This window comes from Globicephala melas, chromosome 3, assembly GCF_963455315.2.
Source record: "Globicephala melas chromosome 3, mGloMel1.2, whole genome shotgun sequence".
In the NCBI taxonomy this organism is placed as follows: domain Eukaryota; kingdom Metazoa; phylum Chordata; class Mammalia; order Artiodactyla; family Delphinidae; genus Globicephala; species Globicephala melas.
In genome coordinates this window covers 65,766,088-65,779,019 of record NC_083316.1, presented here as the reverse complement: position 1 = coordinate 65,779,019, position 12,932 = coordinate 65,766,088, and the positions used below count along the sequence as shown (strand labels likewise).

Sequence of the window (12,932 nt, the reverse complement as noted above, 5' to 3'; positions counted from 1 at the left end):
CTTTCACTGCATCATGCATTCAGACTCTGCTTAGCAAGCCTGCTGATATCCATCCTTCACACATCCCCAGGCCCTCAGAGTTAAGTTGCAGCAAATATCATTGTCAATGCTGGTGGGCTGGCAACATTCCAGAACCTCATCACTGGTAACCTTCTCTATCCTTTTGATCTTAAATATGGATTATAGGTGATATTGATGAAATGGCTAAAGGAACCAGATGTGCTGTCTGTGGTAGAGATCCCTGTCACAGTCACAGAGAGACAAGAATCCTACATATTACAGTATAGACATTCAGCTGATTTAGAGATTGCTGATGCATTACACCCATTTGTCTTAACAGGGGTTTGCAGTTTTACAGCGCCAGTGAAAATGTTTAGCTTCATTTTTCTCGGTCAAATTGATAAATGTAGTAAAACAGATTTCTGAAATCTGTTTTACTACAATGAATCCAAAAAACAGTGTAACACCTTTTGCGTTTATTAGGTGTTACAATACTCAATTACACCCACAATCATCTACACCCACCCAAAGGTCTCATGACTTACATTAAGAGCTTCATAAAACTTGGTAGTAAAATCTGACTTCTTTTTCACAATATTCTAAATCTGTTCTAGAGCCACAGAATCAGCCTGAGATGGAAGGTTTCTAAACATTAAGATCAAATAGATCTTACGTGTGTAAAATAGAGATACAATGTGAGTCACATAGAGAATTTTAAATTTCTTATTAGCCTTATTTTAAAAAGTAAAAAATAAACAGATGAAGTTAAAAGTAATATTATATTTAACTAAATATATCTAAAATATTATTTTAATATATAATATCAAAATTTATTAGACATGTTACATTCTTTTTTCATACTAAATTTTTGAAATCCAGTGTGTGGTTTATCCTTACAGAACATTTCAATTTGGACTAGCCATATTTCCACTGTTCGAAAGCTTCATGTGACTGATGGCTATTTTATTGAACAACGCAGCTCTAGACAAACCTCCAGTCCAATGTTAATAGATGATGACTTAGCTTCTGTCTGAACACTGCTATTTTCTCTTCTTTTCATCTCAATTTCTCATTTATTCTAAGCTTAAGTTTCCTTTTAATGAGTCTTATTCCATCTTTTCTGGTTTAAACTCCGTTCTCCTAGGTCAATGGTTCTGAATCTTTTTTGGAACATGGTCCCCATTGAAAAGATAAAAAGTTTGGGTCCTTGCTCCAGAAAAACGTACATTTCCATTGTTACGAGTTGAATTGTATCCCCACCCCCAGAAAGATATTTTAGAGTCCTAATCCCCAGTACCTAAGAATGTGACCTCACTTGGAGATAGAGTATTTAGAGGTAATAAAGTCATGAGCTCAACTGTGTGGGTCCTAATCCAATATGATTGGTGTTCTTATTAAAAGAAGAAATTTGGACACAGGTATACATAGAGGGAAGATGATGTGAAGAGACACAGGGAGAAGATGGTCATTGACAAGCCAAGGAGAGAATTTTGGAATAGATCCTTCTCCCTCATGGCCCTCAGAAGGAACCAACCCTGCTGACATCTTGATTTCAGACTGCTAGTCTCCAGAACTTTAAGACAATTTATTTCTATTGTATAAGCTACCTAGTTTGTGGTACTTTGTTACAGTAGCCTTAGCAAACTAATACATGCATACATACATATAATTTTACATATAATTCCAAACGGCTCAAAGATCTCCCCACTAAACATTCTTTAAGAACCAGAGGTTGGGCTTCCCTGGTGGAGTCCTGGTTAAGAATCCGCCTGCCAATGCAGGGGACACGGGTTCGAGACCTGGCCCGGGAAGATCCCACATGCTGCGGAGCAACTAAGCCCGTGCGCCACAACTACTGAGCCTGAGCTCTAGAGCCTGCGAGCCACAACTACTGAGCCCACGTGCCACAACTACTGAAGCCTACGTGCCTAGAGCCTGTGCTCTACAACAAGAGAAGCCACGACAACGACAAGCCCATGCACTGCAACGAAGAGTAGCCCCCGCTCACCGCAACTAGAGAAAGCCCGCGCACAGCAACGAAGACCCAACACAGCCAAAAATAAATAAATTTATAAAAACAAAACAAAAACAAACAAGAACCAGAGGTTAAGAACTCACTTTGGATTGAACAAATTAAAAAGCATTTATGTAGTGTTTCTGTCACTTATTAACATTAATTATATCAACCAACATTTGTCCTAAGTTCATTCTCAGATCAGGCTTCTTATCACAAGAATGGTAAAATAACATTTTTAAACTGTTCTCAGAATTCCTGCAAGTCACTGCATGTTCTAAGGTTTAATATGATTCTCATGGGTTATGCTACACTTTGAGACTATAACCTTATTTACATGCTCTTCTGTTCATGTTTAGTACATGTCCTCTTAAAATTGGGACATACAGAAATATGGGAAAATATTTATTTTCTTTAGATACTTCCCTTTTTCTCACCTAATTCATATACGAGTCAAAACCATATAAAGCAGGGTTTCTCACTTGGGTTCCATAGAATAATAAAGCCCATTTTAAAAGTTCCCAAGGTCTTATAATTTTGCGATCTGTTTCACAATACATTCTATCCTTCATTGTTATGCACACTAACATATTAAAGACTAGGAGAGATTATGCAGGAAAGAAAAAAATTGTTTAAGTTAAATAAGTGACCACATAGTTTTTTCTCACATATGTATTACCCATTGACACATCATGTAGATGACTACTTATGTCAAGTTGCCATACTCTGTAAAATCCTAGTCATACATACTTGGAGAAAGATGGTATAAATGTAGCCACAGAGCAGGCTAACCTCACGTTATTTAGATTCACTGGCCCAACCCAGTTAGCCACTGTTGGCAAGATCATTACTGCCACCAACAACACTGTTGGATGTGGGTATCACCTTCCACTGATAATTAAGTGAGACCGATTTGGTCCAGGCATAACAGTTTCCAGTCCTCATGGCCTCCCAGGTCCTGACAGAACTCCATACCTATCAAGTTCAGGAAACAGAGGATGGGGGAACAGCAACAATAGTAGCTGGGGCAAGAACTCCACAGACTCCCAATACTTACCTAAATTTCAGTAATTTTTTTAAGCATAAATACTTCTAATATTGCTGTTTGCTTTTTGCTCACTTCCAGAGCAATGAAGTATATGTTTATTTCTTTTTTGACAATTTTAGATACATAATTACTTTTGGAGGAGAGATTCTGCCAACCTTCTCATCACCCATAGCCAGAGACAAATATTCTTAACAGTATTTATTTTTGTCTCTCCAAGAACATAAAAAAATATAGAAATAGTTGCCTAGGAGGTTATATCAAAGTTATATTTTAATAGTGGGGTATAGAGAAGTTATCACAAATTTGCTAAGTACCTTTGGGACATTTGAGAGTTCTCAGGTAAATAAAATACTAAGTCAAAATCTAAAGCAATTAATATACACAGGGAGTGAGATAAGTCAGACAGAGAAAGACAAATACTGTATGATCTCACTTATATGTGGAATCTAAAAAAGCCGAACTCATAAAAACAGAGTGGAATGATGGTTACTGGGGGCTGGGGGTGGGGAAATTGGGGAGTTGTTTAAGGGTACAAACTTGCAACTAGTAGATCAATAAATCCTGCAGATCTAATGCACAGCAGAGTGATTACAGTCAATAATACTGTATTATAAACTTCAAAGTTGCTAAGAGACTTGATCTTAAGTGTTCTCACCACAAAAAAGAAATGATAAATATGTGATGTGATAGAGGTGTTAGCTAACTCTTCGGTGGTAATCACATTGCAATTATAAATGTACCAAATCAACACATTGTACACCTTACACAATGTTATATGTCAATTATATCTTAATTTAAAAAAATATACAGAGGGATGACCTCAATAGAAATATGTACATTCTGGAATTTTCTCCACAAGCTTTACATCATAAAGCCTAGCTTGTTTAATGATATTGACTACCTCTATGGAAAATTTATGTATAAATAGGATCTTTCTTCACTTTAGAAGAAAAAAATGTTCTCATTATTCTATTGCATCAGTGGCAGTCTCTTTAGTGCTAGCAAAGTCCCAAGGGTTTTTACAATACCTCAAAAAGAAATGTGCAAATGTGGGCAATCTATTGTTACAGAAGGCAAATACTTTCTCATTCTTTTCTCCTGTGTGGCCAACAGTAATGTACTTAACATTACTAGGCCTCTGTTTCCTCATCTGAAAAATGATGGGCTTGTACTAGAAGATCTAGAACTATATTAGATCTAGATTTCTCAAATATATGCCGTCATTTCTCTGCAACGTTGCTTATGTATAAGAGCCCATGATCGCTAGGAAATACACTCAAATTGCTTTTCCAGTTTTGTGATAGGTTCTACTAAATCAAGCTTTTACTTAGAATTTATAAACAAATGTGCCTATGATAAACAAGCTGGATAATATTAAGGGCATAGTCTGTGATTCCAAAGCTGAATTCTGAGTAATCTCTTTGGCAGGACATGCTGTTATCCCCTCTGTGAGTAGACATTCAGTGTTCAAAGCAACAAGCTCTTTGATACTTTGAAATTTTGGATTCTGTTCTATTTTTAAAAGCTACTATATCAGTATTCATCAACTGTTTGACATGGCCATTCATTTATATTCAAAAAGGCTATTCTATAATTACCCTTCCTTTCAGGAAGCCTACCAACTAAGAGAAGCCTGAATTACTGATAGCAGTTATACAGGGACCTTCCTGTTGGTTAAGAAGGAGGACTAATTAAACTAATGCGCTAAATCTCGGGCTAATAATTATGCAGAAAAGTGGTAAGAAAGCTTATTTTATCAGTTTTTAGTGGTTGTGCACCTTTAATATGAAGCTAAGAAGGCTAAAACATTCTAGAATAAGTATATTTCTTATTTGAACTTTTGGTAAGGCTGATTTAATTGTTCTCTAAATGTTATAAATCTGTCAACTTCTGATAGAGATAACTATAATTTTAAAATACTGGTTATTCATTAAAATAATTTTAAATAATATTAAAAATAATTAATGACACATTAAAATAAGTCCTCTTGTGGTGGCTAAGTAGGAGCCAATTAACCATATCTTTTCAAAATGCTTCACATAAAGATCCTATTTCTATAAAATAAACCCAATTTTTCCCTAAATATTCACATGCATTTTGAATTCTGTTAAGACTAAGAAGTGCTTTGTAATAATTGCCAAAATTCTTAGAACATTCATATAAATTTAAAAATTGTTTTCACATAATTCTACTTTTATTGCAGTATCAAAATGGTTATGAAACAATATAAAAATCTGCATAATCCTAAGTTATTTCTTAGGTTAGATCAGCTATTGTTGGGGCAAATGAAAGGCCACTTGCATGCACTGCTGCTTAGTAGCCTTTTGTCACTAAAATGCTATACCAATTACACTTATATCTCTGTATATTTTGGTGAGGTTCTGTTATTCAGTGGACCTAGCTCAACTTGAAGTTTCTCCACAGCAATGGACCTCAGGTATTACCTTGAACTGTAACTAAAGAAACAGAGGATTTCCTGTAGAGAAGGTTGTTTAATAATATCTATAATAACCCAATACGTTTCCATTGAATTAAAAAACAAAAACAACTTTGGAGGTAGGAGGAGTCCAGACTAATCAGGAAATCCTTAAAGCCACAAGGAGTTAATACCAACTAGATGAGAATGAAAGTGACCCATCCTCCTTTGTAATCCAGGAATTGAGCTATAAACAGGGAACACAGCAACTAGTTTATCTATCATAATCTTAATCTGAAACAAAGTGAGTATCTATGAACTCTAGGGCTTTAGTATTCAGTCACAGTTTAGGAAATAAAATCTGTAAAACAAGTGCTACCTCTCTAGAAATTCTGGAAATTAAGACATAGAGAAAGCAAATCTTACTAGAGAAAAACATAAAATGTAGTCGTGGGGTGGTATCGACTGTGATGTTCAAGCTTTAGAATACTTCAGAGATCTACTTTTAGCTAATAAACTGTTAGTGAATACTTTAAAGGTTTTTCTTAAACCTTTGAAGATGGTGTAGTACATATGAACATGATGTCACTTATTGGATTGAACTACTTGTCATTAGTTATTTCCTCAACAATCCTAACGATGAGGGAAATTTAAAAACTTTGGAGGAAAAAAGTAATAAAACAGATTGCTTATTCATAAAAATGTTACCTATCAGTTTCCTACAAACTATAATATCCCTTCCCTACTTCTGGGTATATGCATAAAAATTGTTTAGTGGTTCCACAATATTCATTCTAATCTTTTACTTGAATGAATACTGTGGAATCACTAAATGATTCTGGGCTCCCTAAACCTCTTCATCATGCAGGAATGAGGTAATAATGTAAACAACTCATGAGGAAATCTGGTGATTTTAATAATTAATGATGAAAATATATTTATATAATAAAAATTACTATCAAGTTACAGATCTAGCCATTTAAAGAAATGGCTTTCTGAAAGATAAATGTATTAAATCCCATCGATTTGTTTTCCTCTAGTTTTTATTGTACAGAAAGCACACATGAACCCGCAGTATCTAAAATAAATTCATGTATTTACTTGTACTCTAAGAAGTTATTGTCAAGACAGCAGAATAAGGAAGAAATTCTCACTGCTGTACCCCAAACACATAGTAGTAATATATAAAATACCAAAAGACTAAACTGTGATTAAAAAAAAAAAAATCTCATGGACTAAGAATATATTTTGTCACCATAAAAGAATAGATTATAGAATCTGGTAAATTATGAGGCTGATTTTGTTGTTTAACATATATTTTTCCTCAGATCTATGGAATCTAGTGCTTAATGCAAAATTAAGCATTTTAGATCTAAGATTCACTTTTTTTTCCTTTAGCAAACCAGTTTCATGAACACTTCTTGCTGAAGCAGAGAGAAAAGAATAGTTAAAACTTCTAATAAAAATGCTCTTAATTCTTGACATAGAAAACTTGCCAAAAGCAAGTTAAATGCAAAAAAAAAAAAAAAATTAGAATCAGAGACCTATGGTCAAATATGTTGTGAACTAGATATGAGTTAAAGAAAAAATTCCATGTAAAATATAGAAAAAATACGCAATGACTTAAACATTTTTGAAGAGAAATTTTGCCAAATTTAAGAGTACAATTATAACGTAAAGCTTTGCTTAAAAGAGACAACACATAAAGGACCCCATTCTCATATACCCATGTTTAACCGTATACTTTCTCTTCAAAAATAATTTTCATCTACATCAAAGTTTCGTGAGATACTCTGAATAGGGAACAAAATCAAAGGCCATTGTGTTTAATAAAAATTCAGAATGTTCAAATTGGAAAGAGTACAGATTCTCTTTCTTTGTGAGCTTTCAATTACATCTGATTATTTTAAAAAAGGATTTCATTTTAAATGGGCCACAAATGTAAACCAAGCATAGCCTCCAAATGAAATTTTACTCTCACGTGCAAAATGAGAGTCTGTGTATGACTGACCCAATTCAAATCTAATTAGAATCAGATTAATCAATCAACTAATTTAATCAACAACAGAACGTTTCCATGAATGTAATTAGACACTTTCCTGTGTCTTTGTTCATTTATTCTACCTTCTTTCCTGTCATTAGGGGAAGTGCCCATGCTCCTAGCTAAATGAATCCTGCCGTTTGTGCATCTGATCCCATCTTATCTACTTAGAGACAGTATTCTAGCAATTCTTACCTCTGTCTACTGCCTGGACATTTTTTTCTCTCTCCTTACGTACTCCCATCAGTATGCAAACATGGCAGTATTTCTCTCATCTAAGAGAAAAAAAAAAACCCTCTTGACCTCACTTCCCCATCGAGCTCTTGACCTGGGTCTTTCCTTTTTTTTTTTTTTTTTTTACAGTAAAACTTGTTAAAAGCATTGCTTATATTTGCTATCTCTTCTCCAATTCTCTCTTCTCATTCTTTTTGAGGCTCCTATTCTATTCCCCACCATTCCACTGAAAATGTTTTATTAAGAGCCCCAATAACATTTATATTGCTAAATACAGCAGTCAGTGCTCATCCTCATCTTCCTTGACCAATGTGCAGCATTCAACTCAGCTGATCAGTCTCCTCCTTGAAACACTTTGTCGACTTGGCTTTCAGGATACCACACCTACAATATTTGCTGCTCCCTCAGTCTTCTGCATTGGTCTCCTCATCTTCCTGACCTCTGCACACTCAAGTGTATCAGGGCTGAGTCCCTGGACCACTGCTCTTTTCGGTCTTCTCAAACTCCCTTGAGATCTCAGCCAGCTCTAAATACCATCTTATTTGTCAGCAGGAGCCCTCCCCCAAAGTCCCAATTTGTATATCCATCTCTCTACTCAATATCTCAGAATTAATGTTTCCAAAACTGAGTTCCAGCCCTTCCCCTCGCAGTCTCCCCCACCTTGCTAGGTCAACTGCATCTTTCAATAGTTCATTCCAAAAAGCTTACCATCACCGCTGTCTTTCTCTGATGACCCACACCCACTTCATCAGCAAATCCTGCTGCCTCTAAACATTTCTAGAATCTGCCCTTTGTTTACCACCTTCATTACTTTCACTCTCGTCTAAGGCCCTCTCATCCTTCAATCACTGTTGAACTAGCTTTCTGTCTATCTTCTGCACTTATCATCCTATATTCTCAACACAACAGATTAATCCTGTTAAAACTTAAATCACATCATGCCACTTGACTAGTTAAAATTCTGTAACAGTTTCCAGTATCACTCAAATTGAAAACTGAAATCCATACAATGGCCTAGAAGACCTTACACATTATCTGGCCTCTTTGACCTTATCTCCTAATACTCCCTATCTTCATCTTTCCACTTTATGCATACTGCTCTCCATGCTATTACTTGAACACATCAGGCAAACTTCCACATCAGGGCATTTGTACTTAACTGCTTTTTCTGCTTTCCCACAGGTAGACTTAAACCTTTTCACCGAGGTCTTTTCTGGTGCCTTAGCTAAAATCACAACCCTCATCCCTATTCCCACCCTGACATTTTTTATCATCCTTCCCTGGTTTATTTTTCTCCTCAGCATTTATCACTAACATACTTTAATTTACTCATCTTGTTATTGTCTGTTTCCCTGGCTAGAATTTAAACTCCACGAAAGAGGAAATTTTTGTGTTTTGCTCTCTACTGCACAGAAGAGTTCCTGGTACATATTTGACATGAAGACATATCTTGCTTATCGTTTATGCATCTTTGTTTAATGAGGAATAGTATACCTTGATGTACATGTGTGTGTGTATGTATATACATGTGCATGCTTGCTTGTTTTGTTGTTGCCAACGAGTTACTGGATTTTATAATAAATATGAATTTTTAACATTAAGTAGTTGAGGTTTTAGACTAAAAACCCTAAAGAATGTGTGTAGAAAAAATTATTTTTATAACATTTTTCTTTAAGGTTTATTATCATAATAAGTAATAAATAATAAGCCCAAGTGAGATGTTCAACAAAGGAAATAAATGTATTTACTTTACCTGGACTGGGATTAGGTGGGATTTCACTTTCCTCATCAGTACTTTCATCATAGATTGCATCTCTGTCAGTAGTCATTTCAGAACATGTTGGAGTTTCCCTAGAAACAGAGAGAGGCAGACTTATAAATTATTGGTTCATTCCTGGCTAGGTATCAAATTCACCAGTAAGTAATTATAGAAAATATCCCTGGAAAAACATTATAATTAAACAAATATATATTGAAATAGATATAATTAAGATGAAAGCACTTTAAAGACTATATGTTAACTCTCTTAAGAACAAGTTTCTCTTCTACCTTATATAAATGTGGTTTAGTTCTCACTATAATTAATTCTTGAGTCAGTTTATTATCATTTATTATTTATCTATCAAATCACAATACTATTCTTCTAAATTACCTTCTGTGGGTCACAGAGTAATCAGTACTTTACTGATCTCAAAGCAGTTCTGCCTTTCATTTGGTCTCCCCAAAACTCTGAGATGGGTACCTTTATTCTTATTACGAAGATATCCAAGTAAGGCACAGAGAGTTTAAGGATTGTCCAAGCCATACCACAGTCATAAGTCACCTATGATTCTTCCTTAAAAATCAAGTACATATTCACACTTAGAGTCACCTGATTCTAAAATTAAGCATTGCTTAGACATCGAGATTACAAATGTGTGCCCAACTCTATGGTTCTGCAGAAGATGAAAGCTTTTAATTAATATATTTCTTAGTGATGCCTAAGAATTAAACTAGTATTATTTAGGTAAATCTCATGCCAGTTTTATGATTTAAGTCTAGGTGTGACAGTTGGGCAGGCATGGAGAGATCATGTTGAGTATTCTCTAGTCCACTGCATCTAACAACCAGAGCATCCAACCCCAGATTATCAAATGATCTCATATTACTAAAAAGTTGGCATCTAACTTTCATTAAGTTTGGGAAGAAATTGCACTAAAATGTCTGCATCTGCCATCCCAAAACAGAAAGGTCAAAATACCTTTTATGCTCGATGTTCTTTTCCAGTTCTTGAACTTCATTTAACAATTTATTTAAGCTTCTGATCTTTGCTTTCTTCTCATTCAGCACCAGAATGAACCGTTTATAAAGATCAGTCTCCAAAGCTTCCTTAGCACTCACACATTTTTCAAATCTAAAATATAAACAAACAAATAAATAAATCATGCAGGTTTTGTTTTAGTATTCAATCTAATACTGAAGACAACTTCAAGAAAGTTTTTCAAGAAAAATACAATTAAAACCATTTAAACATGTTTTCATTGATTTAAAGTTTTATATAGGTAAACAAATAATTAGAACTTACTGTTCATTAGCGTTTGTAGTTTACATACTGAGAAAAGGATAGAAATTGGAAACTGACAGCAAAAAAGCTTTTAAAACATCTAAATGCCTAAATGTAATAACTTATTCACATCTATGGTTTATTTCCAAAGCACATATTTGTGGGAGAAATTTCAAACAAGAGTAACTATAGCCTATGTTTCTTGTACTTTGTTAATATTACTATAATAGCAACCATGATCTTGTTTTGTGATTAAGTGATTTACTTAATCAGTTCTCCCCAAATAGATTATGAACTGCTCCACAACAAGAACATGACATACCCAGTTGTATCTTATAACCCAGCAAACACACACACACACATACATATATTTATCCAACTTGAAATTTCCAAGGAGATTAATGAAACAGCAAATGTGAAACACTATACATTTTAAAGTTTAGATATCTAAGACAAAACATAAAATTCTCTATCATTTATAATTCTTCCTACAATGTTCAAATGAGCTAACAAGAGACTGTACTAATTTTAATCTCTCAGATATATATAAAATAAAGAAGGCAAACTAGCAGAGGTTGTATATACTTGATATGTGCATACACACACACCATGAATAAACCTCTATTTTAAAGATTCAAATATAAATTATTTCATGTAATATATTCTTTTAAAAGGAGTTTAGCTCTGCCTGGTTTTCTCTTTACCATACTGTTAATTATACTTGTTGTTCTATACAGGTATTCTAGTATTTTCATTATATATATTATTGAACTATATATATTTTTCAGTGAAATAGAAACAAAAATGTCAAAATTTGATATACACGTCCTTATACTTTCAAGAGACTACCTAGCTAGAAATGCAAAGAATTAGGGCCTCTCATGGGATGAAAGGGAACATATGGCATTATATTTTCTGGGACCAATTACAGCAGTCTTATACCATAGTCATTGCCAAGGCTGTGAACTCCGTAAGGGCAGAGAGCATGTATGTTTTATTGGCTGCTTTATCCTCTGTGCCTAGCATAGTGTTTGGCATTCAACAGATGTTGAATAGCTATGTATTAGATAAATGAATGAAGTGAGCAAGTTAATATGGACATCTTATGAAGAAATGTAAAACCAGTGATTCTGAATATTATATTTTTCACTCCTTTAATAGCTATTCACTATTGTAACAGTAATATTTTTCATCTTCTTCAAGCTTCTAAAAAATTGTGATATTTAAGTGATGCACATAATGGTACAGCTAAAAGAGTTTAGGAATAGAAAGGAAGAAAATAAATGAAAGAGCGTAGGGATGCTTATGTTTTATAAAGAGGGAATCAATTACATTGCCTAAAAGGCTAATGGATTTAAAAATAAATAAATGTGACCAAAAGATGCATGAAAGTAAAATTAAAATGAAACCTGGGATGTGGGTCAGGGGAGAAAAACAAGACCAGGGGAAGTGATCAAAATTCCTCATCTTATAGCAGGGAGCACACAAGTAAATCTTAAATTTCAGAACATTAAGAAGCAGAGTGAATAAGTATATGTAGCAAATCACCAAAAGAATGAAAATAGAAATTCTAAAAATTAATTACCTCCAAGGGTAGGCTAAGGATAGAGGATTTTTAATTTCATACTCATCTGTACTTGATGAACATTTTATACAGGCTTAACTTTAATTTAAAAAATTGTTTATCCACTTGCAAAAAAAACTGTGATAAATATTAATATAGCAGTACCTCTATCATAAGCAAAGCTCTCTGAGAAAGAAGTACTCCAAAAGGTGTGGGGAAAAAAATAGAGCCAAAGTTGAGGAGAAGGTGCCAATATTGATGGCTTATTTTAAGCTGGGATACGTTACTGCATTTATATTTCAGATGCAAAGTGTTTGTAAACATTATATTCTTATTTTCTTGTACTATTTTCCAATGTAACACAAGTTTAAAAGATGACTAGAGGGCTTCCCTGGTGGCGCAGTGGTTGAGAGTCCGCCTGCCGATGCAGAAGACGCGGGTTCGTGCCCCGGTCCGGGAGGATCCCTCATGCCGAGGAGCGGCTGGGCCCATGGGCCGTGGCCGCTGGGCCTGTGCGTCCGGAGCCTGTGCTCCGCGGCGGGAGAGGCCACGGCAGTGAGAGGCCCGCGTAC

At 34.7% G+C, this 12,932-nt stretch overlaps 1 protein-coding gene across 6 annotated transcripts in view; it reads right to left on the bottom strand.

Annotated features, from left to right (window-relative positions):
* Positions 1-12,932, bottom strand: part of XRCC4 (X-ray repair cross complementing 4) — a 372,319-nt gene that overhangs the window by 241,423 nt on the left and 117,964 nt on the right. For all 6 annotated transcript variants that reach the window (XM_030847096.2, XM_060295978.2, XM_070045162.1 and 3 more), the window contains 2 exons: positions 10,494-10,646; positions 9,507-9,604 (listed from right to left, as the gene is read on the bottom strand). In XM_030847096.2, coding sequence (XP_030702956.2) covers positions 9,507-9,604; positions 10,494-10,646 — 251 coding nt within the window. The remainder of the gene's footprint in view (positions 1-9,506; positions 9,605-10,493; positions 10,647-12,932) is intronic.